The sequence below is a fragment of the Zingiber officinale genome, chromosome 3B (assembly GCF_018446385.1).
Source record: "Zingiber officinale cultivar Zhangliang chromosome 3B, Zo_v1.1, whole genome shotgun sequence".
NCBI classification, from domain to species: domain Eukaryota; kingdom Viridiplantae; phylum Streptophyta; class Magnoliopsida; order Zingiberales; family Zingiberaceae; genus Zingiber; species Zingiber officinale.
Genome location: NC_055991.1, coordinates 128,791,553 through 128,818,098, shown reverse-complemented (window position 1 = coordinate 128,818,098; position 26,546 = coordinate 128,791,553). Strand labels below are relative to the sequence as shown.

Below are 26,546 nucleotides of genomic sequence, written 5' to 3'. Positions count from 1 at the left end.
GGAGGAGGAAGGTGTCGGGCTTGCGGGAGTTCTCGGCGTCGGGTGCACGGGGAAAGAAGCGGAGGAAATAAAGAAAAAAGAGAAAACAAAATAAAAAGAAAAAGGAATTTAAGAAATAAACATTTCCTCGCTTAAATGGGGTAGCCCAAACAGGCTTTTCCGAACCCCGTTTTTGTCCCCGTTAACTCGTCCGTACGAGCTCCGAAAAATTCCCGAAAAATGTCCAAAAATTCCGGAAAATTCCCTTATTAATATTCGTCTATTTCCGGTATTTTACACTAGTTATCCGATCCTACAGACCTAGATGGATTTTAGCCTAGTGTCTGGTCCTCCAGACTCATCAATTTCTACACGCTTGGTAAACCACTTAGATCATAAAGACACCTAACTTAACTCATTTGTCATTCATCAAAACCTGAGTTATACCGTTAATGCAAACTGCAACAACACCTTTGACACTTAGCGTGAGGGCTCTGCTCGCTTATAACTTGGTCGAATGACTCAAGAGTCTGGAGGTGCAAGAGCTTATCTTACTTATAACTCGGCTGAACGGAGCGAGAGTCTTTGACACTTAGTGTGAGAGATTTGCTCGCTTATAACTTAGCCGAAAGACTCAAGAGTCTTGAGGCGTGAGAGCTTAGCTCATTTATAACTCGTCCGAATGGCGCGAGTCTTTGACACTTAGGCGTGAGGGCCTTACTCAATTATAATTTGGTCGAATGACTCAAGAGCTTGGAATACTCAATAATTTTTTCATTTAAATTTTCATGCATTCATAGAACAAATATTTTTATAATTTACATAAATTCGATCGTAAACTTACTACTCGGCCCGATAGGGCCATAGATGGTTTGTACTCCAAGGTCAGTCCAGATTTCGTCCGTTCTCATCTTATAGATAATAAGATCTTGAGCTAAGCTTCTGAATCACTTTATACGGTCTATCCCATGGGGCCTTCAGCTTGCTAACATTGTTGACCGGCTTGACTCTTTTTCAAACTAAGTTGCCGACCTAGAATGATCTAGGAATCACCCTCCGATTGTAGTTGTACTTCATCCTTTGCCTGTACGCCATTAGCTGAATGACTGCTTTATCTCTGATTTCATCTATCAAGTCTAATTCCATAAGACGCCGCTTGGTATTATCTTCGTCATACAACTATCTTTGTTCGAACTCCACGCAACCGGCACTACCACTTCTCCTCCATACACCAAGTGGAATGGAGTTATACTAGTGTCTTCTCGAGGAGTGGTGCGGTACACCACAGTACACTTCGAAGCTCATCGGCCTAGCTTCCTCCAAGGTGGTCGAGCCGAGTTTTGAGTCCTTTGAGAATTTTTCTATTGGTGACCTTTGCCTGGCCATTGCTCTGGGGATAGGCTATTGAAGTGAAAGTCTGCAAAATACCATAGACGATACACTACTCTTTAAGCCTTCGTCCTTGAAATTGCCTTCCATTTTCAAAGATGAGCTTGTGAGGAACATCGAACCGACACACAATTTTGCTATAAGAATTTGATAATCATCTGTTCGGTTATCTTGACTAGCAGTTCAACCTCCACCCATTTAGAGAAGTAGTCCACAACCATGAGCAGAAATTTTCTCTAACCGGTTGCCATGAGAAAAGGTATGATAATATCCATGCCCCACTAGTCGAATGTGCAAGAGACAATGGACACCTTCAGCTCTTCTGTAGGTCGGTGTGGTATGTTCTGGTACTTCTACCAAGATAGGCAAGTTGTCACTGTCTGGGTGGCATCTGCTTGCAAGGCAGGCTAAAAATATCCAACCAGTAAGATTTTTTGAGCCAGTGGACAACCGCTCGGATGACTGCCACAAGAGCCTTGGTATACTTCCTGCAAGATGTATTGTACATCCTCCTTTCTGATGCACTTGAGCAGTGACCTCGAGAAAACCCTCTTGTATAAGTGATCTCCTATCATCGTGAATTATCCGACTCTCTTTTTTATCAACCAAGCCTGCTCTTGGTCTGACGACGTGTTGCCCGTTCGGAGGAACTCAATCAAAGGTGTGCTCCAATCACTTGGGGCTCCTGTTGCAACAACTCTATCAATATGAGCTACCAACATCACTTGCTCAATCAGCTTATCTAACACTACGGGGCTTAGAGGACTTGGAAGCTTGGCCAACTTATCCGCATATTGATTGTCTGGTCGGGGGATCTTTTGTATGATCACCTCTTGGAATCCTGCCTTTAGTTTTTCAAAAGTCTCGGCACATAATTTCAGTTTGGCATTATTTATTTCAAAAGTACCTGAAAGCTACTGAGCTGCCAATTAGGAATCCGAGTGAATAAAAACCCTTGTGACTCTCATATGTCAGGTTACTTGCAGATCGATGATAAGAGCTATGTATTCTGCTTTATTATTTGTAGCCCAGTAGTCCAGTCGAATGGATAGTTACATTCTATCTTCGCATGATGATATCATCAATATGCCCACTCCATTGTCCTACCGAGTGGACGACCTGTCTATATATGCTTTCCAAGTTGCCTTTGGCTTGACATTCTGTATTTCAGTTACAAAATTAGCTAAGGCTTGCCCCTTGATCACCAATCTAAGCTAGTATTATATATCAAATTCACTTAGCTCTGTAATCCACTTGATTTGCCATCCGGACGCCTTCAGGTTTAGGATGACCCTCCCTAGTGTACTGTTAGTTAAAACAATTATAGGATGCAAGAGAAAATAAGAGCGTAATTTCCGAGCGACAAGGATCAACAAGTACGCCAACTTCTCAGGACAGGTGTATAGCGGCATTCGACATCTTTCAATAAGTAACTCAAAAAGTACATCGACTATTATTCAGCACCGTTCTGTCACACCAACATTGATCCGACCACTTGCTCTATGGATGACAAGTACATCCAAAGAGGCTCGCCAGCGATGGGCTTTGCCAGTAAAGGTAAAGAAGTTAAATAATTTTTGAATTTCTCCAGCGCTTTGTCGCATTCTGCATCCCATTGAAACTTAGTAGCTCGACGTAGAACTTTGAAGAATGGATGGTTCCTATCAGATGACTTGGAGATGAATCTTAACAAGACTATAATTTATCTGGTCAGTCGCTGAGTTTCCTTTAAATTGTGCGGAGGGGGTATGTCTTGGAGTACCTTCACTTTACTAGAAATTGTCCGCTCTTTGCTCCGAACAAGTACTTGCTAGGGTTGAGCTTGACTTCGTACTTCCTCAATGTCCGGCATGTCTCCTCTATATCTACACAAAGGTCAACAACTCAGAGGAATTTTATCAATATGTTGTCAACATATTCCTCTATATTTCTGTCGATATGCCTCTGAAACATCTTGTTCATCAATCTTTGGTAGGTGACACTAGCGTTCTTCAGTCCGAATGACATGACATTGTAGTAGAAGATCCCATCTGCCGTGATGAAGCTAACCTTTTCTTGATCTTCCTTGGCGAGTGAAACCTGATGGTAGCCTTGATATGCATCATGCATGCAAATCAGCTTGAAGTCCACCATCCAATCGATGCGTGACAAAGGGTAGAAGTACTTCGGGCAGACTTTATTCAAATCTCAGAAGTCAATGCAGACCCACTATTTGTTACCCATCTTAGAGACCAACACCACATTGGCAAACTAGCTCGGGAATTGTACTTCTCGAATATGCCCCACCTCCAACAACTTTTTCACCTTCGCTCGGATAATCTGATTTTGTTCCGAGCTGAAATCTCTTTTCTTTTGCTTGAGTGGCAGAGCGTCCGATCGGACATGCAATTCATGCTGCGGTATTGTTGGTGAGATACCCGGGAGCTCATGAGTTGCCCACGTGAACACATCATGATTTTACCTTAGACAGGTAACCAGTTCAACCTTCTTTTCTATGTTCAGATCAGCCGCTATAAAGGTAGTGGCTTCCGGTCAACTGGGGTGCACTTGAACCTTCTCTTTTTCTTCATTGACCAGGGAGGGAGGCTCCTTTAGAATTGTATTGACCTCGAGCTGTTGGGCCTTTCGAGCAGCTCGCGACTCAGTTTTCACCATTTTCACATAGCAACGACGAGTTGCAAGTTGGTCGCCCTTAACTTTACCGACCAAGTTATCCACATGAAACTTGATCTTTTGACAGAACATGGAGACGCCCGCTCAGAATTCGTTCAACGTCGATCGGCTCAATATGACATTATAAGCGAACGAAGTATCCACTATAATGAAATTCATCGTCCTTGTCCTCTTGAGCGACTCTTCCCCAAGTGATATGGCCAACCAAGCCTGACCGATCGGCAACACCTCGTTACCCATGAAGTTGTATAGTGGAATTGTCATGAGTTGAAGTTCGCTCCGATCGATCTGAAGCTGATCAAACGCTTTCTTGAATATAATATTCACCGAATTGCCTGTATTAACAAAAGTGTGGTGAATATTATAGTTAACAATTACCACCCTAATGATCAAGGTGTCATCGTGAGGGACTTTTACTCCATCCAAATCTTAGGAACTAAAGCTGATTTCTCGTACCTATGCTTTTTCTTTACTGCACCCGACTGCATGGATTTCAAACTACCTGACATGTGATTTTTGAGCCCAGTTGAAATCACTATCGGTCCGGTCGAGCTTCCTGCGATCATGCCGATGTCGCCCCGAGTGGCATTGATATGATTCTCTTCTTCCTTAGTTGACGGGTGTGACCGCTTGGCAGATACCCGGGCAGGCCTTTGATAATCTCTTCCCTGGGGCTGCGGTTGGTGTTGTTCAATCGCTAGCTTGTCGTCTTCTTTTGTCCACCTGATCAACCATGATGGTGATCAGGAAATGGAGATCGACGGTGGAATCTTAGAGGAGTCGGTCGGCATGGCTTTGGTTTGAGATGATAGCAATCTCTCGTATTGTGAGTTGTCAAGCAATGATAAAAGTAGAAAATCGGAGTCCATTATCGGGGCTCGGTAAATTTTGGCCGCTCTGCCTCCATATGCAGGATTGTATGGGCTCGGGGCCCCATCCATTGTTGCATTACGTCCACTCGGGGCCCCAATCATTGTTGCATTACGTCCACTCGGGGCCCCTTTAGCAGCTGGTGAGTGTGGGCCGCTTGGCGCTCCGATACAATCGCCAGCTCGGGAATCACTTCCTTCTTTCAAATTAACTGGGTCGCCTCGACGTTGATGTACTTAGTAGTCCATCCGAGCAGATGATCGATGTCTCTCGGGAGCTTCCGGTTGAGTGAGTGAAGAAGTCGTCATCTATAAGTCCTTGGGAAAAGGAACTTACCAAGATTTCCGGGTTGGTTGGGAGGACGTCCATGATCACTTATTTAAATCTCTTAATGTAGGCCCGCAATGCTTCTTTGGGTCCTTGTTTGATCGCAAATAGGTTCATGTTTGTCTTTTGGCAGCGGTGGCTACTAGCGAAATGCTAAAGGTAAGTCGTTCGGAAGTCTTTGAAGCTGTAGATTGATCTGATCGACAACCATTTGAACCACTTTTACGCTAATTTGGATAGCATGGTAAGGATTACTCAGTACTTGACTCCGTCGGTGTACTGATGGAGTGCGATCATATTGTCAAACTTGATTAGATGGTCTTCGGGTCGGTTGACACCCCGTATACTCTCTGATCATCAGAGGCCTATAGTGAGGTGACAATTGATCATCGAGGATTTCTTGGGAGAATTGTTTATTGATCCACTCGAGTGAGTTGTTGAGTCGGGGTACTTTGCCTTTTCGCCCATCCCGAACGTGCATGTTCTCGGAAGATGATCCCTGTGTCCTTTTAGCTCGGTCTTGCTCTTCTGAAGGTGTGCAGAATAACACCTGATGATATAAGATCAGCACATTCGGTGCTTCCTTGAAGGTGCCAGTCGACCTATGGTTCAGCTAGATGCAATGTACAAGTAATTATAACTAGATGCCATGTACAAGTAATTATGAATTGAAATAACTTTAAATCTTAAAAGATTTCATCCTAAATCCTAAGTTAAAAGCCTATACGGTTCGGTAAAATTTTATTTATTCAATGTCATATGTCATATGAAACAAACAAAAAAAATTCCACCCCTAGTGGTAATTAATTATGTGTTAACTTTTTTATCTTTTAAATAATTAAATATTATTTTTATAGTTATAAGAATATTTATATGAAAATAATTTTCCAAATAGGGTCACCCTATTCTAAACAAGACACTTTTCTTTGTGCAAGACCAAAATACCTTTTCATTTTTCAAATAATTTAACTGGATCAAGGGGAAAAAAAATGAAAGATCATTATAAAAAAATTGAACAGCAGAATAAAAACAACAGCAGATCAGTTTTTTATTTGTGATTATATATCATGCGATTTATATTATATATTCTGAATGGGACATCCTTCATTTAATAGTAAGCTAGAGAATCAAAAAGACAAATATTAGATAAATTTATAATTTATTATAAGATTAAACAAGATTTCTTTGCCAAATGTGTAAAGTTAAGACATGTTTAACTATTAGTCCTTGCTTAAAAGTATTAACTTAATTGTCTGTTTTAATGTGCCTCACATGTTTAAGACTTAAGTTAGAAAGGAAAATAATGTTCCGTGCAATAATGCAATAGTTAGATCATCCAACCAAGAACGAAGGGATCTAAACTTTTAATCTTAGTTGTGATAGGTTGTAGAGATTTTTTCATCTAGTGAAAAACATGTCTAAGAATATTGACTCCATGTATTTCTTAATTTATTCTGATAATTAATAAAAAAAAATTTATTAAATTGAATGGTTATTTTAGAATTAGTCAATTCAAAAAATTAAATATATGATGCCAGCTGAGAAATAAAAAAAAAATTGAATCATTAAATTAAATGTATACTCCAGAATTTATCAAAACAGCACATGTTTTTTTTTAATTCTCCTCCATCCAACTCATTTTTAGACTTATTATTATTTTGTTAAAATTGATATTTATTATTATTATTATTATTATTTTAATATCGTATATTTTAGTTAACATATGACTGTTATATAGAGTAATTGATCCGATGTGTGCTACATTTTCAAAAGCATATGTGTAACTGCGTGAGTAACACCCGGTATGTGATCCGATACCTCGAACGATATGTTTTGTCGGAGAACTCGGTGGCTGCCCATTCACTTCTCCGACACCTCCTCAAACCATTCTTAGCCACGGTCACGCTCTCGTCCCCTATCTTCTTCCTCTCCGCCATCGATCTCTTTTCCGCCGCTCCGGTTGGGTCCCGCCCTGCACCGGTACGGACCGATTTTCCCTTCTTCTACATCGTCTGTTAGTTTCCCTCTGGAAAAATGAAACTTGGAAAATGGGAATACCGTGTTTTATCGTGCAGCGTTTGGTTGGTTGTTTGCTAGATGATTAGTCTCTTGAACTAATCTCAGATGTTAACTGGGAAATTTGGCCAGGCAAGTCTAAGTTTTTCTTTTTAAAATTCTTACCCTGGTTTTGCCTAACGAGACATGTTGTACGGATCTCTGATTCCTCAGTTTATTTTTTTTTTAATTTTAAATTAGCTTCTGATGCTAAAATTTTTAATGTTTGCTCAATTTCACGCACAAGGACAGCGACAGCTAGATGTTGGATGAACACTTTTTCTTTTTGGTCTCTTTCCACTTCATATTTTAGTCTTATGCATAACTGAGTTGGAAATATGGTGCATAAAGAAAACTGTAACTTCTGGATAATCGTATCCTCCTTGATTAGTTTGCTTGATTAATCACTCATCCGCATACTCTCTACATGGCTATCCTCATGTAATCTAATGCGTTTGCTCTGGACCATTGGCAAAAGTATTGCTGGATGCCGAAAGTATCATATCAGTTGTGTTTTTATTATGCAAGTTAAGAATCCCATTCAAATTAGTCACTTCCTGCAATAACTTTCTAAGGTTGTGTAGACAAATTTCATGAAAAGAATGCTTGACCTCATTCACATCTCATCTCAGATGGATTTTATAAAGAAAATTTCAAGGGCAATTCTATTGGAAGAGGATCGATCATAAAATCATGTTGGGAAAATGACATTCAAATCATGTTATATGCCCCAAATTATTTTAGTTGATAAAATAAGAAAAGTTAATCTTTGAGGAAATCTATTTTATTATTTGCTTTGTCCTTGTTTACTTGCATATTTCCTTCTTGGAAATTTTGTGTCCATCATTGATCAATATGGCGTGTTGTATAATTTATAAATACTTTTTAGATTTTTTTATTGACTATTCAATCTTTTGATGATATTTTTTTTTTTTGGAGCATGAATCACATCCTACAGTGAGTCAACGTACATGCGAATCTGCCAAACTGCAATATCTAGGTTTGCATCAGTGTGGTTTTGACTCCATGATTTCCTGCCCTACTTCAGCTTATTTAATTAGAGTTTTCTATATAGTATATTACCATTACCCCTGCCAAAAGCTATTGTGGACTTAACTTTATGTTTAACAAATGTGAGATGGAAGGTATTTTTGGAAATTGAGATTTCTTTAATATTCTTGGTATTTTTCTACTATAGCTGTTGTAAACATGGGTGTAGTTTTATGCTTATGTGTTTTTCTAGGAAATAATTTTAAATTATTGGGCTAAGAATTTTGTGGCCCAGTTTTTGATTTAGCATCCATAGATCAATGAGGAATTTATTAGCTTTTTGTATTATGGTTAGGCTTGATGCTATGGTTTGTGCAATCTGCTACCTAAGAGGTAAAATATTGGAATGGAAGGTTGATAAAATTTTCTGTAGTCAAGTGGTAATTTAAGAGAAAGTCTAGAGATGATCTGAATGATTTTAGTATATATTCTTTATGAAGCTATTTGATTATTCCATTCACATATAGCCCAATTTAACCTTGTGCCAGCCATTTGTTTCATTTTTTTTTCTTTGGAAGACAGGAAATTGTGTCATATGATGCGATCCAAATACTTAAGCTAAAAGGTGATTTGACTCACTTGTTAAGGTATGAAATTGGGAAGTCTGAATGGACTGAAAGGTAAGCAGCTTTCACTCACTCTCATCATCGTCTTCACAACATTACTTATTTGGAAATGGGAGAGAATTCCACACCAAGATCCTTTTCACCAACAACAGGAGCAGGATTTCTTTCCTCAAGGTTGATTATATTATTTCATTCGTATGATTTCTCCCACCTTTGTCACTGTTATATTCTTTAGTCTGATGATTTGAGGATGTGACTCATTCTTATTACAGTTGCTAAAGTGAAATATGTTCACGAGCATCCATTAGCAGAGGAAGACTTTCCAGATTCAGACACCTCTGTTCATCAGACTAGTGAAACAGTGGTTCAAGCTCTTAGTGATAATCCAGTAGGTTTGACAACATCAAGTAAAGAAACAGAAGAAAACAAGGGTTTTGAGTTGCAGACTGTAAAAATAAAAAGTAAGTGTTTTACTCTTTAAGATCCTTCATATTGTACTATTTCTCTCCTGTGTAATCCTGTTTCTGTTTTTTTTGGATGAGTTTATTCTTCATATTGAAAGTTTACCTTCATCATGGAATATGGGATATTTTTTAGCATATGATGAATGATGCAATAGAATAGAAATTCATTTATCATGCTTGTCATGTTTGACTCACATTTGGAAATCATCTTCTAAAGTGCTATTATATATTGTTTCTCTAAGCATGCAACTTTGCCAAGGGAAAATGGGTGGCAGACGAGGGCAGACCTTTATATTCTGGATTTGAATGTAAGCAATGGCTCTCTGAAAGTTGGTCATGCAGATTAACCCAGCGTGAAGATTTCTCCTATGAGAAATTCAGATGGAAACCAGAAGGTTGTGATATGCCAGGGTTTGAGGGCTCCAACTTCTTGAGGAGGTGCTATTTATTTATTTATTTTGTTATGATCAATTATCTTTGCTACTGATTGATTGTCATAGCTCTGGGCACTGGCTTATCTTATTATATTGATACAGAGAAATCAACTCTTTTATCTTCTAACGGGTTGAATGTCCGCCCAGGATGCAGGACAAAACAATTGCACTTGTAGGAGATTCATTGGGAAGACAACAATTTCAGTCACTAATGTGTATTGTCACTGGTGGTAAAGAAAGACCAGATGTCGAAGATGTTGGGCTACAGTATGGTTTTACCATGAGCCCGGGTGATAAACGGCCAAATGGATGGGCTTACTGGTTCCCAGGCACTAACACAACCATCTTGTACTATTGGTCTGCGACGCTCTGTGATATTGAACCTCTAAATGTGTCAAACCCAGCTACTAGTTACGCGATGCACCTTGATCGGCCAACATTATTTTTAAGGCAAAATCTCCATAAATTTGACGTTCTGATACTGAACACCGGCCACCACTGGAACAGAGGGAAGCTTAGAGCTAATAGGTGGGAAATGTTTGTTAATGGATCACCTAACACTGACAGAAAACTTGCAGCCATGGGCAGTGCCAAAGACTTTGCTGTTCATAGCGTCATTAAGTGGTTAGATAGCCAGTTACAACACCTTCCAAGACTGAAAGCATTTTATAGATCAATTTCTCCCAGGCATTTTTTCAATGGAGAGTGGAATTCTGGTGGTACTTGTGATAATATTAGGCCTCTCGCTGGAGGTAGCACGGTATCGCAGAATGCTGCTAATAATGTTGCTGCCTTAAGCCCAGTCACCGGCACAAGAGTTGTGCTTTTGGATATCACTGGGTTATCCCAACTGAGGGATGAAAGCCATATATCCAAGTACAGTAGTAAAGGCACACCAGGTATTCAAGATTGTTTGCACTGGTGCCTGCCAGGTATACCTGATACATGGAATGAGGTCCTGGCTGCACAGCTTTAGGCTTTCTTTTATCGTCTGATGAAATTATTCATTTCATTCTTTCTCCTGCCCTTGAAGTTTTACATTGACATTGCGAAGGTAGAGAACTAGAGACAGAAAGAGGTGGGTTTTAAAGTAAGACGTTTTGCTCCCATTTTAAATTTACCCTTGCCGGATGATGATCAACACGTAGATTTTCGATGAGGAGGATGTCATGTAAAGGTGGTTTCACTATCAAAACCGTGACTGTTGATTTGCATTTGATGTTATAGATTGTACGATGCCATTAAGATTGATGTATTAGTTCCTGCTAGTGAGCATTTATTCCCTAGTTGTGTAAGCTTGGATTCATGATTAGTTGGTTATTCTAGCAAGCAAAAACACATCATGATTAAGATGTGAAAAAAAAAATGTGAACTAATGTAATTTTTGTTAGATCACATCAAAACTTTGCTAATGTAAACTTGAGTCAACCTACTTAAGTCAACCATCATCAAAATGACTAATTTTGTTGGAAATTTGTCATCGAACTCTTCTTAATCAGTAAACCATAAAACATGAAAAGATAACAAAACGAGAATACATCTTAACAGGAAAACTATAGAAGCAATCATTTAACTTCTACACGTATGAACAAATGTCTGTACACTGCATCATCATTTTTGTAACAATAAATTGACATGCTAACAGCAATGCCTTTGTATATTCTCTCTTATCGCTGCCAGGCTCACCAGCTTAAGTCGTAAATGAGCAGGACAATCACTGACAGCGAATTATATAAATATAAAATCAGGGACATAAAAAAAAAACTCTAGAGAGATATTTCAACTATCCTTTGCCGGGTTATGTGATCCAGTAACGGAACTAAGATTGTTGTACATAGCCGAACACGAGTAAGAGAAATCTGACATAACTCGAAAGAGATCTGGTAGGTGTGTTTTTAGAGTCGCCAGAGACTTGTCCCTCACCATCTTGCATTGCTTTCTATAGGCTTCTTCTGCACCCTTCAGCTTGATATCTGCATTTTCTACAGCAAGCCTCCTCTCAGTGATATTATCCTGCTCATATGTGCCCTCTTTTCTGTCACCATTGCTTGCTCCAGTGGCCTCTGCCATCTTCTGCATGTACTTTAGATTCCATTCCTCAAATTCTCGTTTTCTTCGCTCATGATCCCGCCGGGCATCATCCCACTTCAACTTCAAGTTTAGCTCTTCAATTTGACACAGAACAACTGCATGCAACGATGCTGAGAAGCTACCTATGGCAATCTTAGCACGGTTCACTGGAAGATTCTCTAACTGGTCTTGCCAATCATGTAGCAGGACCTTGATAGGGGGGTCAGGTTGCCTCCGTGGAGAACTTGTCTCCTTCCCACTGTTCTCAAGTGGGATAATGTTCAAATTCAACCAACTGTTCAGGAATTTGATATAGTCTTTCTGATGGTCGATGAGTTTTTGTAACTGTAAATCCCATTCTCCTACTATATTTCTAAGCTCAACAGTTCGTTTATGATGTTGTTGACTCGTCTCCCTCAGAGGAAGTTGAATGTCAATGGTTCTGATGTCCTTTATCAATTTAAGCTGGCTGCGATGATGCGAGCACATTTTCTCCCACATCCTAGCCATTCTGATCAAATGGAAACAAGGAAGGTCAGAAATAAGAAACTAATTTTAAGATGAACTCACATTAATGAAATTCATCAAGTTTTTGTATAAATCTGTCGGTGACTAGATTGCAATGCCTTTTACAAGTAGATAACTTCTCAGAACATGCTTTAAACCAACAACTATGAAATACTCAAATTAAGGTGCACGGAAATTACCAATATGAAGTTTGTTATTATGTTTGGATGCACAATGGCACTCAAAAATATTTTAACACACATGGTGTTACTTAGGAATCATCAAAATTGGTGAACTACATAACAGCTAACCAGATTTTGGGAATGCTAGCTAATAAAAAATTCAAGTTACAATTGAAACCATATCGCTAGCAATTTTTCTAATAGCACCATTTCTAGATCAAGAAGGATAGAAGACCAAAGCAATTTCTAAAAATCCAAAAACATGAGAATAACGAGAATTTGGAAGCCCTAATTATGATCAGTGCTTTCTGCAGATTGTTGACCTGCTGATTTTATGACAAATCATCATTTAGTCTATCTCAAGACCAAGGTGCTGTTTGTCTTACAGTCTAATGCAAACTATTAGTCATCCATATATTTGCAGCAGCTGAAGACAATAAAATCACAAAAGAAGTAAGCATAGACTAGTGTAATTGAATGATATGGACTTTTAAGTAGACAACAGTTAGTTTGCAGGTAGGTAGCCCTCAAAATTACATGGCCAGAGCCTCAAAATCCCAACTTATTGTGTCAAGTGTACTCAACTAGTTGACAGCATGAATAAATTCGAATCTGATAGCGAAGCATATAAAAATCAGCATGGATGGGTCATCATAGAGACAGAGTATATAATAGTACATATCCCAAGGCAGACAAATCAAACATAAGAAGTAGAACACTCATTTCAGCATCATTCCTTGCTGTTATGTGTCATCCCACCATATCAGAAGTGAAAAAAAGGGACATGCATGCTTAAAGTATGTACGTGTAGTTACAGCCATCCACCAGTGAGACAATAAGTACCAACTTACCCATTAACAAGTTCCACTAGCTTGATATATAGGTGATCATCACGAAGTTGATTAATTTCTGAAACTGTTGCATCCATTGACTGCATATCAACTATATATCTTGTTTGCAAATGGCTTACAGCTGACTTGGTTCTTCCCAATGTTGTTGAGTTAATGCCACGTTTCTCTAGCTTGTTCAGCATAACCAACTTTTTCTTATACTCAATTTTCATAAATTCACCAGCCTGTATAGAGACTAAAATGTATTATGCTAGTTGACAATTGACGAAACTAAAAGGCAGTTCAACTATATATGTACATTGTATGAAAAAGTTTTCTTGTATCAGTTAGGTATGTGAATAAGCAAGGATTTGCAGATCATTTCATAAAAGCAGATTAGCAAGTAAACAAAGTTCTACAAGCAGACAACTAAAACCTAGGAGAAGCTCTGTAGAGAATAAAAGCAAACATGTAATAAAAAACTTAAAAAAAAAACTAAAATGCAGCAAAATGACAACTGGCCCAAAGATCATCTTAGATAACCTGAAGACCAATGGAAATTATTCCCATACTGGATTTTAATTAGCAATTCACCAACTGCACCGATCAACAAATGCATATCTAGCAATTAGCATAGATCAAAGTGTGGTCGTAAATCTTGTCCCATGACAGTGGGCATAGGTAGAAGGAACTAGACGACACTATGAAAATTGCATGCTCCATTTGTATCGCTCAATACCAACCATGTATCGCCAGTATTATCCAATACAAGTTTGTCTCAACCTATCAAACAAAATCTACCTGAAAATGGGTGACAAGAGAGAATCGAACAAAGATCTACCTGAAAATGGGTGACAAGAGAGAATCAATCAAAGACATGGAATAGCAAACTGAGGATGGGTTCGCGACAAAGGGCCAACCATGGGATGCACACGGAGGCTTTGCATGAGCATTTCGATTACTACATGGACAATGGAGTTTGATTGTGCTATGGCAATCCACAATGGAAGCAAATAGAGGTGAAACTAATAATAAGTCAGCTCAACCCAAATGCAAGCCAAATTGAGACTAAAACCCACTTCAATTCCACACATCAGGATATAATTAGTAAACAGATACAAATTTAATTGTATTTCCACTCGTTAAGACCCATAACTAGGTCTGCAAAGATCTGACATCAAGGCAGTACCTTCCTGAGTTGATATCGAAACCCACATCAAATAATTGAAGACTCATAGGATATAAAGCTTTATTTCCAAGGCACCCATAATAGAGGGTAAATGGCCAAAAACGATTATTTGAATGAAATAACCAGATATCCTCATGTGTGCCCACGTGACTAAGCTCTTTATCCATGACTTAGCTCTTTATTATGTTTATCCATGACTTGCTCTTTATTAAGTCTTGTTTACCATGTTTCACATCTTAATTCTTTTTTTACCCATTACAACAACAATTCAACATTTAGTATCCTATAAATTCAATAGTATCTTATTTTTTAATCATGCACAATGATGTTCTAAGTATAAACAAGCTAGAAGCACCCTCCATTACAGAAATACAACTAATACAATCCAGAAGGTTATTTCCAAACACAGAAAAAAGAATATTAGCTTATTTTCCTTAGAAACCTAAGGGATGACACAAAAATTATATACCAAACATCAAAGATTGTCATATTAGAAGTTTCTTACATAGTTTCGGGAGTATGAAATTGCATATTCACCAATGTCAACAAGAGACATGAAAAAATTCATTACAATAGGAACAAAAAACTTCAGCAACAAGTTTTACCAATTTATAATTTAAGAAATTAAAAAGGCCTAAACAAAGCTTACTCTTTTAATATTTAGATCTAAACAATAAATGATCTTTCCATTTGCTTAAGAGTTAAGAGAGGTCTGTAATTAGCTTCAACAGAGAAATACTCCTGTGCAGCTAGCTATGCAGTTTGCCAGGCATTAGCAGCCAATAAACTCCAAATAAAAAATATAAATTTTAAGTTGGCATTAAAAATATGTAAGAAACTTACTCTAACTTCATCATAAAGCTTTTTCTCCCACGCAAGCATCTTGTCAAGAATGGTTCCATGTGTTTCCAATTCATCACTAACAAAGTCATCTTGTGCACTTTCTGCTTGAGAAATGCCCTTAAATGAACGGTTCCATGTAATAACTCGCATGAGTATTGCTGAATGATCGATGTGTCCTGGAAATAGCAGGAGTACAAATTCTCAATGTAATTACATTCATCATTCTTGCTTACTGTTAAAAGAAAAGTAGAGAATTGCATATCTTTTGAGCTGTATTAATTACAATACAGATATCTCTTCATATAGAGGTTATAAATAATTTCAAATAATCGGGGAATAAGTTTTTTTTATTTTATATATATATATATATATATATATATAAGGAGCTCCCAACTTCTCATGTAATTTATTCTCAATTTTAAAGAAATTCTTGGGAGTTCTCTTTCTGTGTGAGAGTTCTAAATGTTTTTGTTGGATAGTCATCTCTGACCTATATCAGGCTAATTTGCTAAGGTGCGAAGCATAGTCATTCAAATGCATAGGGAAAAAGTTCCATCCTTTACTTTGATAGTAGAAGTATTGTCAATCACCAATCGTAGTAGGTCATTAAGCAGAATTAATTTGCCCCTAGAAAAAAAAAACAAGAGAAAACAGAATCTGCCATACAGATTGCAACAATTAGAAATAGAAAATCTCAAATAATCTACGATTTGCTTACCTCTATTGTCAGCAAAATTAGAATGGTAATGCAGACGAGGTGTCTCAAGCATCTTTGTGACTTCATGAGCACTCTCGGACGCCCTCAGGAAATGGTCATCCAGTTCAATCAAAATCTGAAGCAGATTTACACTAGTAGGCATGGTTCTGCTCTTCTTGGCTTCAGTTGCTCCAGCGGATGCAACAGGCTGTTGCTCCACAGCAGCGCTATGCTTAATGACCTTCTTGACCGATTTGGATGGTGACGGAGGTTGCTCGTTCACCAGTTTTGTGGGAGTGAGCGGTGTTTCCTGGTGATGAACTTCATCAGATCTAGGTGGCGGCGTCGTCTTAACCTTTACCGTTTTGTCCTGCTCCACCTTTCTTTTTTGGGGCCAAGTGGTCTCATCTTCAGGTTGGCTAAGGGTGGGCGACATCATATTCTCGTCCACACTGAAGAAAAAGTCCCACGTCCCGGAGGTCTCCGGAGGTGGGCGGGCTTCCTGAGACCGAGGATGGAATTGAGGATGAAGGCGAGGCGGCGGAGAAGGGGACGAGCTCCCGGTAGTTGAACGATCATCATCAGCGCGCTCGCCTTCGTCCTCTTCGTCAATCGCGGCATCCGTGGGAATTTTGCTATGCAGCTTCTTTTTGGATTTAGGTACCTTAACGTCGGCAGGCATACTTGCGGCTCTCTGCAGAGAGGCAGCGGCGACGGAGGAGTCAGCCGGAGGAGGAGGCGGGGGCGGAGGGAGGGTCTCCACGGGCGCCTTTATTCCGACGGCTGAGGCAGAGGATGAGGAGGCGGCGCCGGTGGCAAAATTGTGGGAGTGGGATGGAGCTACGTCGTTGAGCTCGCTCTTACCGAAATCGGAGAGAGCGGCCCCGGTGTTCTTGAGGGTGACGGTGTAGGCGGCTTGCGCAGCGGCGAAGGCGTTGCGGGAAGCGACCGCATCGCGCAGGTAGTGCTTGCGATTCTTGCATCGCATGACGGAATCCTCGTTCTCGATCGCCGATTGCGTGCAACCCATTGCCGGCGCTGCGACGCTGGGTCGACGCGGAGGGTAGACTAGGAAAGAGGTTTTCTTTTCTTGTTCTTCTTCGTTTTTGGTGGGTTATTAGGAGTAAATTGGATCAGAACAGAGATGATGACGATTATTTGTTTACCAAATCAAAAAATATTACGATTGCGGTAGTTTTTGGTCTTCGTGTTGGTTGGCTGGGGCCCACACCTGAAAGTAACGTTTAGGTTCGGATCCTCTGCATTTGTTAAAACAGATTGGTGTTTGCTCCCTGCTTAGGAAGAGTGGGCCCGAAAGTGTGGACGGATAGATGTGGGAATTTAAGAATCATTTTGTGATGCCCTATGCAGATGATCTCGACAAGGGCCACGCGAGACTCGATCATATATAGAAAAAAATAATAAATTATCGACGTCGAACACGTGCAACGGAAAAGCAAACAATTGGGGATGCCCTAACTTCTTTTCTAAGGAATGATGCATGGCACGGCAGACTTTTCGATTACTAAACCTATTTGAGTCTATCAAGGCGTAATAGACGGAATTACTCTCTGAATATTCCTTTCATGTATTCTTCAAATTTTATTAAAAGCATGAAGAATTGAGGTGGGCTAAATTCCTTAGCAGAAAAGGAGAACGCAGACGACAGATTGTACACTGATTTAGAACACTCTGATACAGATTCTGGATTAGAGGATTTCGTCATTAAGAGCAGAGCTTCGAAATTTCCGAGCACGTTGGCACTTAGAGCAACAGCAGCCTGAGGTTCTGGTCAAATTGGTGTTCCTTGTTGCTCAAAGGGGAAAGGAATATGTTAAGGAACTTGGTATTAGCTTGTATCTCAGTTTTTCTTTTCAATGGTACGTGTTTCTGTTTGAGACCACTATACGGTGAGTCAATGAAGAGCAATTGTCATGGAGAAATTCTAACAACGTGACACAACAATGAGAGGGTTGTACGGAGATCCTACAGATACTTGATAAAATGAGTTAAAATAAGCAATGAGGTTAGATTCGGCATGACCACTGGCAGAGCCAACTCGAGTGATCTACTCGGGTTGTGGGCTACGCCGACGCCGTCACCCAAGCTGCTCTCTCCTTCTCTTGCATTTTCTTTCTTTCTCTCAAGATAAATTTAAGTTGTTTTTTTTTATTGACTGTCATTGGCTACTCGGGCTACAACCCAAGTAGCCTAGAACGTGGCTCCGCCCTTGGGCATGACTACTCTGACGTTCAAGTAATTAGCCCAAGGATTAAAAGAAGATAAAAGTAATGGAGTAGTCGTCAAAAGGTCCATATTGTTGTATGTGCATACCTATATTTGCAAGAGCGGATGTCCTTTTATAGAGCTATAGTTATACATTCTTGTTCTTCACGTGCTTCGAGATGAACACTTACGTTGTCACGTCCTTCGAATTAAATGACTACGTCACCCACATCTCTTAGGATAAGCAGTTACGTTGTCCATTTTCTTCGAGAGGTAACGACTATGTTATCTGGGTAGCGACTCAACGAGCCATGTAAAAAGTAAATCCTGAATAAGTTCAAGGAGTCGAGTGACTAAGCTGGAGAAGTCACGTGACCCAAGCCAAAGGAGTCCAGCAACTAAGCTGAAAGAGTCGAGCGACTGAACTGGAGGAGTTGAGAGTTGAAGTCGAACTGCCGAGAGAATCATGTGATTGAGTTGTGGGAGTCCGGTGGACAAGCCCAAGGAGTCGGGTATGTCAGTTTGCCCAAGGTTAACTTTCAACTTCCTTTAACGTACAACTGAACAACTCTACTTGATTATTGACTATGGACTTGACTTTTTCTTTCACACAGTCATGTAGAGGCCTCCACTATCCGTCATATATCTAATTTTAGTGATTCTAGATTCCTTTTTTTTCCTTCCTATTGTGAAGATACATTCTTAATTTTTTGATTGAGAAAAAACTGTAATGTTTTCTTATAATTTTTTTTTGTGCATTCATTTTCTTATGAAAAACTTGAACTTTATTCTTTTCTCAAAATGCTATTGAAGTACCAGGATATTGTCAAGCCTCAGGCTAGTTTATGTATAATGTATTACATCATTATAGTATTCATGTAATGGAGTTGGAGTTGGATACAATCTTAAAGTTAGAAGCATTTTTGTTTTTACTATTTAAACCCTAAATTATGCATAACTATTGTAAAAGAAATGATTTTTTTATAAAAAAAATTATGTAAAATAAATACAGCATGAATACTTTGGCTGGAGCATAGGGAAAAAAAAACAAACAAACTGTTTTTGAATCAAGCCATCCTGGTTTGCGTGTAATACTGCAGGTAGGTAGTAACGGTGATGGCGATGACAAGGTATCTATCGCACATCGGCCCAGGCCCCCGGCAGGCCGGCATTGCGCCATGCTTGAGCAACCGCAACCCGAAATCGACGAGGAAGAAAACCTCTAGCTATTGCCTTCGTGCCCGGCGTATCGTATCTGCTATCAGAAAATTCAGATTCTGTAGGTCATCATTTGACCCCAGTTTATGTTGCTTTTCCGCATCAGCGATCGCAAAAGCATGATTTCAGCACCAAAAAACTACTTGCCAAAGGCTCCAGTAAACATCGATCAGCAAGCAACTGGCACTAGCTGACCTGGTCTGCGATTTCAAGTTTTGTTGTCCGTTACATAGTTGGATTTGAGCCGACAGCTATAGTAGTGGTTTAAAATGTAAATAACTGAAATCTTGATTGTAATATGCAATCTCTATGGGTGTAATTGTATAGTTACAATAAGGCTAATTCGCTAAATGCATATGCTTGGTGATACCTAGAGGCGAATGCTATTGCCTGCGCGAATCTGGTTGTTCCCAGCGCGATTTCGGCCTTTACGGTGCCTTCTGTGCGACTCCGTCTTAATAAAAACTAACAGCACCTACTTATATAAGAGTGAATCAATATACATCAAACGATATATTTGGAAACCTGAACTAAAGTCCCATTATTCACAATTCTTCCTTCTTCCACCTCTTTTTCATTCACCGATATCCAACATCATCATCATCCGAATCCGAATGAGTGCCTACCTTCGTGTCAAGAACAGATTTTGGATTCTACAGGTTGTCTTTCTTCCTCTCGATTTCCTGTTGCTGCCAGATTCCCTTTGCTGCCTATTTCTTTTTGTTTCCCTGCCGCTAGGTGTATCTCAACTCCATAACCTTGGTTCTTTAGTGTGCTTGGGTTTGCTTCCTTCGTGTTTCGTCTTCAAGCTACTGCATCTTGGTTTCAGTTTCTTCAGGCTGTTGATTTCGTTGATTTCTTATACGAATTTAAAATCTTTGTGATTGCATTGTTAGTTAGGGTTGCCTTGAATGCAATAACGATGTCACAATCATCGACTGTTTCACAATCATGAGAATATTCTCGCCATATTAGGACGGAATCTTTCAGTGAAGTTCATAGTGCCATCAATCAGTTAGTTGATGGGTCAACAATAGTTGGATTTACATGCTGTACATCATTGAACATCAGTGACGAAATCCTTGTGTAGACCAATCCACACAGAATTAATAAGCATGAAATCTTTGAAGAGTTCTTTGATAATCTTCATAAAAATGGCATGAATGACAGCAATTATGTTGTTTTGCAAGCAAGAATTCTCAGCCATCACATGTGCTTTTATTGTTTTTTATATGTCCAGGTCCTCTTTGAGGACCCTAATTTCTCAGTCAAAAATTACGGTTAATGCGGCGATATAGGGAGGCCCATCTGTCACAGGGTCAACGGTCAAGATAGATGTCAAAATCAAGGTGCTCAATGCTAGAGTGTCGAAGGGTCGAACGGAAGACGATTGTAACGACCGATCAGGACAGTTAGTGCCCGACTGGAGAGACATGTCCGAGCGGGCCAACCATCTAGCTCGGATACTACAATAAGACAGTCAGACGCTTAGTATAGAACAGTAGAACGCTAAGGAGATCGGAGAGTTTGTTCGAACGGGAGGGGTACGCTACTACACTCAGTCACTGCAGGGAAGAGCAGTTGAGGTCAGCAGAGCGGAAGTGTCCCGGCCAATCGGTTACCCTGCTCGGTCAAACAGCGAGACCATTGTTGTATCCCTCGATATCCTTCTGGGAGATAGTGCCCCTGACACCAAGTAGATCGTACGACAGAAGCTTCTACTGTCTTGCCAGAGATATGCATGCCTTGTTAAGGTATAGTGTCAGAGGTATTTTTCTGACAGGCCCCTTCATAGGACATATTGGAGAACGTGCCCATACCTCGAGGAACATGTACGTCACCCACCATGGCTCTATATAAAGGGGGTACATCACCGACGGAGGTACGCGTTATTCATTGTCTGCGCTAGGGTTACTGTTGTTCCACTATTCTGGTGATTAACTTGAGAGTCGGAGCGCCAACGCCGGGGACTCCTTCCCTAACTCGACACTGGCATTACTTGTTTTGCATAGCGGAGCGAGGTCTACAGTCGTCAGCGAAGCCACCACATTCCCAGCTTTCCACCTTCTCGCTTTTAGACAGGATCATTTTGGCACCATCTGTAGGAGCGTAACATGCATCCGAACGAGAAGATGGAGGACACTTGACGATTCACCTAGGTGACGCTGACGCAAGAGGAGCTCGACATGCTGATACAAGCTCGAGCGGCAAAAATAGTGGAGCAACAACAACAGCAAGTGCTGGTCGAGCGCCAAATGCAAGAGCCAGCAGCATCGGCCACGGGTCGTCAGGCTGAACCCGGAGATCGATCGAACCAAATATCCCCCCGAGGAAAGAACAAGAAGCTGACAGGCAAGTATGGAGACCCAATGCGCCGATTCCCTTCCACCGAGCGCTGCTCAGTGTTGGATCGAAACACGCTAGAGGGGGGGGGGGTGAATAGCGCTCATGACTTTCACTTTTCAGTTTAAAACTATCGAATAAATGCAGCGGAAATTAAAAAAAAAAAAAAAGCAGCGCAAGAAAGACACACCAAGTACGCAGGTTGGTTTTACTTGGTTTGGAGCCTCGGGCGACTCCTACTTCAAGACCCACGCTCGTTGAGCATTTACTTTGGACAATTCACTATTAGTTCGAAAATCTTACAAAAGAATATTACAATTTAGAATGTTGTAAAGAAATTATACCGACTACAAAGGAATCGTAAAATAGAAGCTTCAGGTCGTCGGAATGTTATTACGGCTTTGCCGGATCATCTCGTTAGCAGTGCGCTGAAGAAGGATTGCCAAAACCGTGTTTTCCTTTCCTGCTACTTGAGACAAGCTTAAATAAGTCGTTGAGGGCGCCTCCATCATCGACGAATTCGCAGCGTGGATGAACTTTGACTCCTTCACAGCCTATCCACTTGAGGGCGCCTCCAATGCCATGGAGGGCGCCTTCAAGGCCGTCCGAGGCGTCTCAGCATTCCTTGAGGGTGCCTCCAGCTCTGTTGTGCGCACTCCCCAGCTCTTGCACCCGAGGCGCCTCCAAGCTCCATGGAGAGCGCCTCGGGTACTGTTCATCCGAGGTAAATCAAGCTATTTTGTCCCTGCAAGATATGTTAGTCCCAAAATACCAAGGATACCCTGCAACACAAAGTTAGCACATAATAATAACATAAATATGATTATCTAACAGTCATCGGACCGTCCGGTTCTAACTTCGGATTTGCTACTGAAAACTCTAAGTCGAATCGACGCCTACCGTTCCCTCAGCGGGGAACGCGTCCACATCTACTCCACTCAGGAGAGTATACCTGTTGCCAGTTCGATCCTCTAGATCGACTAGGCTTTTGCTCAGCGCTCGAGTCTTCAAGTCTTTCCGCTGGACGTCCGCTCCACGACTCGCCTAGACTTTCCACCAGATCCGCAACACCGGGATTTTCACCTAGAGTTTCTGACTCTAGGACTTTTGCCCGAAAACCTCGACCTTCCAAGGCTTTCCGCCTAGGGTTACCACCCCCTAGGGTTTTCTCCCTGCCAAACCGCAGCTAGGACTTTTACCTAAGATATCTTAGGACTTTCCTGCAAACTCATTTAAAAACATTATATCACAAATAACCTTAACTTTGAATCTTTTTTCCATTATCAAAACTTAGGTTCGATTGTCAGATGCTTCCCGCACTAACAATCTCCCCTTTTTTGATTATGACAACAGAAATTCAAAGTTAAGTAAAAAGACATAAAGCATAATGCTAAAAACATTTTAAGAACAGCGCAAGCATAATTGAATAAAAGCGTAAGCATAAATAACTTTATGTGAGCATAAATAACTTTAAGCGAGCATAAAGTAAATAGCTCCCCCTTAATAACATCTCCCCTTTTTAGAATTTTCTTTATACTTGACTTTTTGGATTTGAATTTTCTTATACTCTCCCCCTTTACCATATATCAAAAATACTTTGTGAGGGAAGGAGTAAAAAATGATGTTTTACAATATGTTGCTAAAAAAATTGATTTTACAATAAATTGTCTAAGTTTAAGAGTGATAAAAGTTTAGCTTATAAAAACTTATCTTTTAAAAATATGAGAAAAGAACCTTTAGCTAAAACTAACTAACTTAGTTTACTAGGAGGTTGAATAAATACTTAAAATATTTTGATAAACACTTAGCTTTTAGAACAAATTTTCTTGTAAGAATATTTAGCTAAGTTAAGGAAACAAATCATAAAGTTTAATAGGATAGTTTAAAAATAATCTGATGTTGGAGAGTATTTAGCTTTTGGAAAAAAAAAATCTTTCCCCCTTTTTTTTTTAAAAAAATGTTTTGCTCAAAAACTAGGTTTTGAAAGTAGTTTAGCTAAGGGAATGTTTATTAACTTTGAAAAGTAACTTAGCTAAATCTGAGTTTAAAAAATATTTGGTAAAACTTTAAGAATATTTTAAAAAGAATATTTTTGAAAAAAAAAACTTTAGGGTTTCAAAAAGAAAATTTTGAAAAGTACTTAGCTTAAATAGTATCAATTTGTATAACTTTAGCTAAGTCTACTTTCACTTAGAACCAAAAATAGTAGGACAATTAAAAAAACTTAGTTTTCTTTTCCAACGTCCTAAAGTCCAAGCATGAGTAATTAAAAATTCAAACTAAATACCTAGTTTCCTTAGTCAAATATCTAACCATTAGCTACTAGCTGCTTACCTAAAAGGCAATAGCTTTCACTTAAGTCAATGATCTAGTTAGATTTGACTAAGACAGGATAACTTAACTTGATTAATATAAATATGATATTTATTGCCCAGACTTACTATGATGCACAGATATAAGCATTCTGAAGTGTAGGTAGTACCCTATGCATCTCACACCATTCTAAGTATTTTCATACACAAGCAAGGTAATCTTAGTGTGCTTGTGAGATGCTTTGGCTGAAAACTAGGGGCACATGCTTTCTAGGGGGTAAATTCCTAAGCTAAATCCAAATTTTTGAAAAATAATAAAAATTGAAATTTGAAAAATATTTTTCCTAGGATTTTAAATACTACGCAAAACAACATAATCTATTTTAAAAATAGAATAAGTGAGGCATTAAGAAAGTCCTAGGTAGTAAAAAAGGTGAAATGTACCAAATACATACTATCTATAATATGTAATATATACAATGCATAGTCTAATCAATCATCCTCAGGTGGTAGTGGAGATCGCTTAGGGGCTCGTGAAGTCTGGAAGAACTGCTCAAACCTGGAGGTCAAGTCATCTCTAAAAGTAGTGAAGTCACTCCAGAAAGCAGTCAATTCTCCTTGGAGGAAGCTAAAGCCATATGTGACAGTCTGATGTATCTGCGCAGAAGACTCCTCAAGTTGAGTGAGTCGATCTTTGAAAGATAGTGAGCTCAAGGGTTGGGCTGACATTGTGGGATGTGCTGGAGGATCCTCAAACATCTAAGTAAGCATGAATCCTAACACCTCCTCTCCATCGGTTGGATAAAAATACTCATCTGGAGCTAGGACGAACCCCTCGGTTAGGGCATCGCCCTCGGCTGGAGCAACAACCTCATCCTCAGCTAGATCAGCTGATGACGACCCACCTCTCCATGCGAGGACCCCCTGAGCGGTGATGTCTATATGACCTAACCTAAGGTGACGCTGACCGATCTCATCATAAGATCTAAGGGAGGTAACCGTCCCCTAGGTCGTATCTATCTCTAAAGTCAAGAAGATATATGTCAGGATATGATAGTAAGGCATGTGGACTACAAGAGACGTAACAAGACTGGTCGCATGAATGATGTTATGAAAACAATTCTTACAAGGTCTTTCTATTGGCTCCCCCTGGATCATAGCCTCGATATTGTCTATCAAGATAATGGACTTGATCCTTGGGGATCCAATATTGACCAAGTCCAACTTGATTAACCAAGTTTGACTTGGGGACCCATGCTTGGACTAGTTTCTTGTTTGTTCTATTAACAAGAGATAGATATGAACGGTATTTCCTTTTTATCCTAAATCCTAGTTCAGAACGATTGTATACGGCTTTTTGTTTTCCAAGAATCAAATCAAGATTCTTGGAACTCAGTGTAAACCGTTCCAACGTAATTTTCAAATCCTTGACTTGAGTTTTCAGGCTGGAATTCTCTTCCTCAAGCTTTTGGACTTGATTTGAGGTTTCAGTCTAAATAGGGTCAGTCAAGGATTCGGAGTTAGTCACTTATTTAAGGGTTGTTACCTCCTTTAGAAGTGATTTGATCTGAACGTTAGATCTAGCTAATTTACGCATAAGATAATTGATTAAGTTATGCAACCGAAAAATACTTACAGCGGGGTTAGGCCCTTCGAAAACGGATACGGATCCGTGACTTCTCTCTGATTCTGCTTTCGATTTGTCCTCGCTTTCGGATTCGTTGATTTGGTCCCGGGCCGTCAGTGCAAGGAAGCTCGTCTATTCGAGCTCTTCATCGGACTCTTCTGATGAGGACTCGTCCCAAGTTGCCTTCAGAGCTTTCTTCTTTCTTTGCTTCTTTGCGTCCTTTTGATTCGGACAGTTGACTTTGATATGTCTCTTTTGGTTGCAACCGTAGCAGGTTACTTCGAATTTCATCTTTGAACTTTGTTGAACCTCCTTGGACTGGATCGTCTTCTTGATGTCCTTCTTGTTGAAGCCCTTCTTCTTTTTGTAGAGCTTTCTTACCAAGTTGACGAGTTCAGCTGTGATCTCGTCGTCGTCTGAGTCCGGTTCTTCTTCGGACTCCGGTTCGGTTCTGCGTCTTGCTTTTGGTTCGCGCGCTCTGTTTGTACCTGCAATCAAGGCTATACCCTTCTCGGATGATTAAACGTTAATTTTTTCATGTAATTCAAATTCAGAAAATAATTCGTCAAGTTTAATTAAAGATAAATCCTTAGATACCTTGTAAGCATCTACCATGGATACCCACAAGGTATTCCTCGGAAAGGCATTTAGGGTGAATCTTAGGACGTCATGATTCTCCACTTTCTGTTTGATTA

The 26,546-nt window shown here is 39.8% G+C and overlaps 2 protein-coding genes across 8 annotated transcripts; one reads left to right on the top strand and one right to left on the bottom strand.

Annotated features, from left to right (window-relative positions):
- Positions 1-7,046: 7,046 nt before the first annotated feature.
- Positions 7,047-11,102, top strand: LOC121967685 (protein trichome birefringence-like 14). Of its 7 annotated transcripts, XM_042518058.1 has the most exons (8): positions 7,047-7,218; positions 7,314-7,386; positions 8,252-8,293; positions 8,639-8,676; positions 8,931-9,083; positions 9,182-9,370; positions 9,616-9,811; positions 9,955-11,102. In XM_042518058.1, exons 3-8 carry the CDS (start codon positions 8,265-8,267, stop codon positions 10,781-10,783), a joined length of 1,434 nt encoding a protein of 477 aa, XP_042373992.1. In that variant the 5' UTR covers positions 7,047-7,218; positions 7,314-7,386; positions 8,252-8,264; the 3' UTR covers positions 10,784-11,102. The 7 variants fall into 7 exon arrangements, with proteins under 7 accessions (XP_042373992.1, XP_042373997.1, XP_042373993.1 ...); XM_042518063.1 differs by lacking the exons at positions 8,252-8,293; positions 8,639-8,676 and having other exon boundaries at positions 7,049-7,218; XM_042518059.1 differs by lacking the exons at positions 8,252-8,293; positions 8,639-8,676 and having other exon boundaries at positions 7,050-7,218; positions 8,866-9,083.
- Positions 11,103-11,348: 246 nt separating this feature from the next.
- LOC121967684 (protein ROLLING AND ERECT LEAF 2-like) lies at positions 11,349-17,263 on the bottom strand. Its single transcript, XM_042518056.1, has 4 exons — positions 16,147-17,263; positions 15,429-15,604; positions 13,418-13,641; positions 11,349-12,388 (listed from the first exon to the last, which is right to left on the bottom strand). Exons 1-4 carry the CDS (start codon positions 17,153-17,155, stop codon positions 11,587-11,589), a joined length of 2,211 nt encoding a protein of 736 aa, XP_042373990.1. The 5' UTR covers positions 17,156-17,263; the 3' UTR covers positions 11,349-11,586.
- Between the last annotated feature and the right edge of the window lie 9,283 nt (positions 17,264-26,546).

Coding starts and splice junctions, on each gene's coding strand:
- LOC121967685 (XM_042518057.1), top strand. CDS start 8,604: ATGAGGAATTTATTAGCTTTTTGTATTATGGTTAGGCTTGATGCTATG. Junction 9,371..9,615: donor GCAGACTGTAAAAATAAAAA/GTAAGTGTTTTA, acceptor TGTTTCTCTAAG/CATGCAACTTTGCCAAGGGA. Junction 9,812..9,954: donor GGCTCCAACTTCTTGAGGAG/GTGCTATTTATT, acceptor ATGTCCGCCCAG/GATGCAGGACAAAACAATTG.
- LOC121967684 (XM_042518056.1), bottom strand. CDS start 17,155: ATGGGTTGCACGCAATCGGCGATCGAGAACGAGGATTCCGTCATGCGA. Junction 15,605..16,146: donor TAATTTTGCTGACAATAGAG/GTAAGCAAATCG, acceptor TGCTATTTCCAG/GACACATCGATCATTCAGCA. Junction 12,389..13,417: donor CTAGTGGAACTTGTTAATGG/GTAAGTTGGTAC, acceptor CCATTTGATCAG/AATGGCTAGGATGTGGGAGA.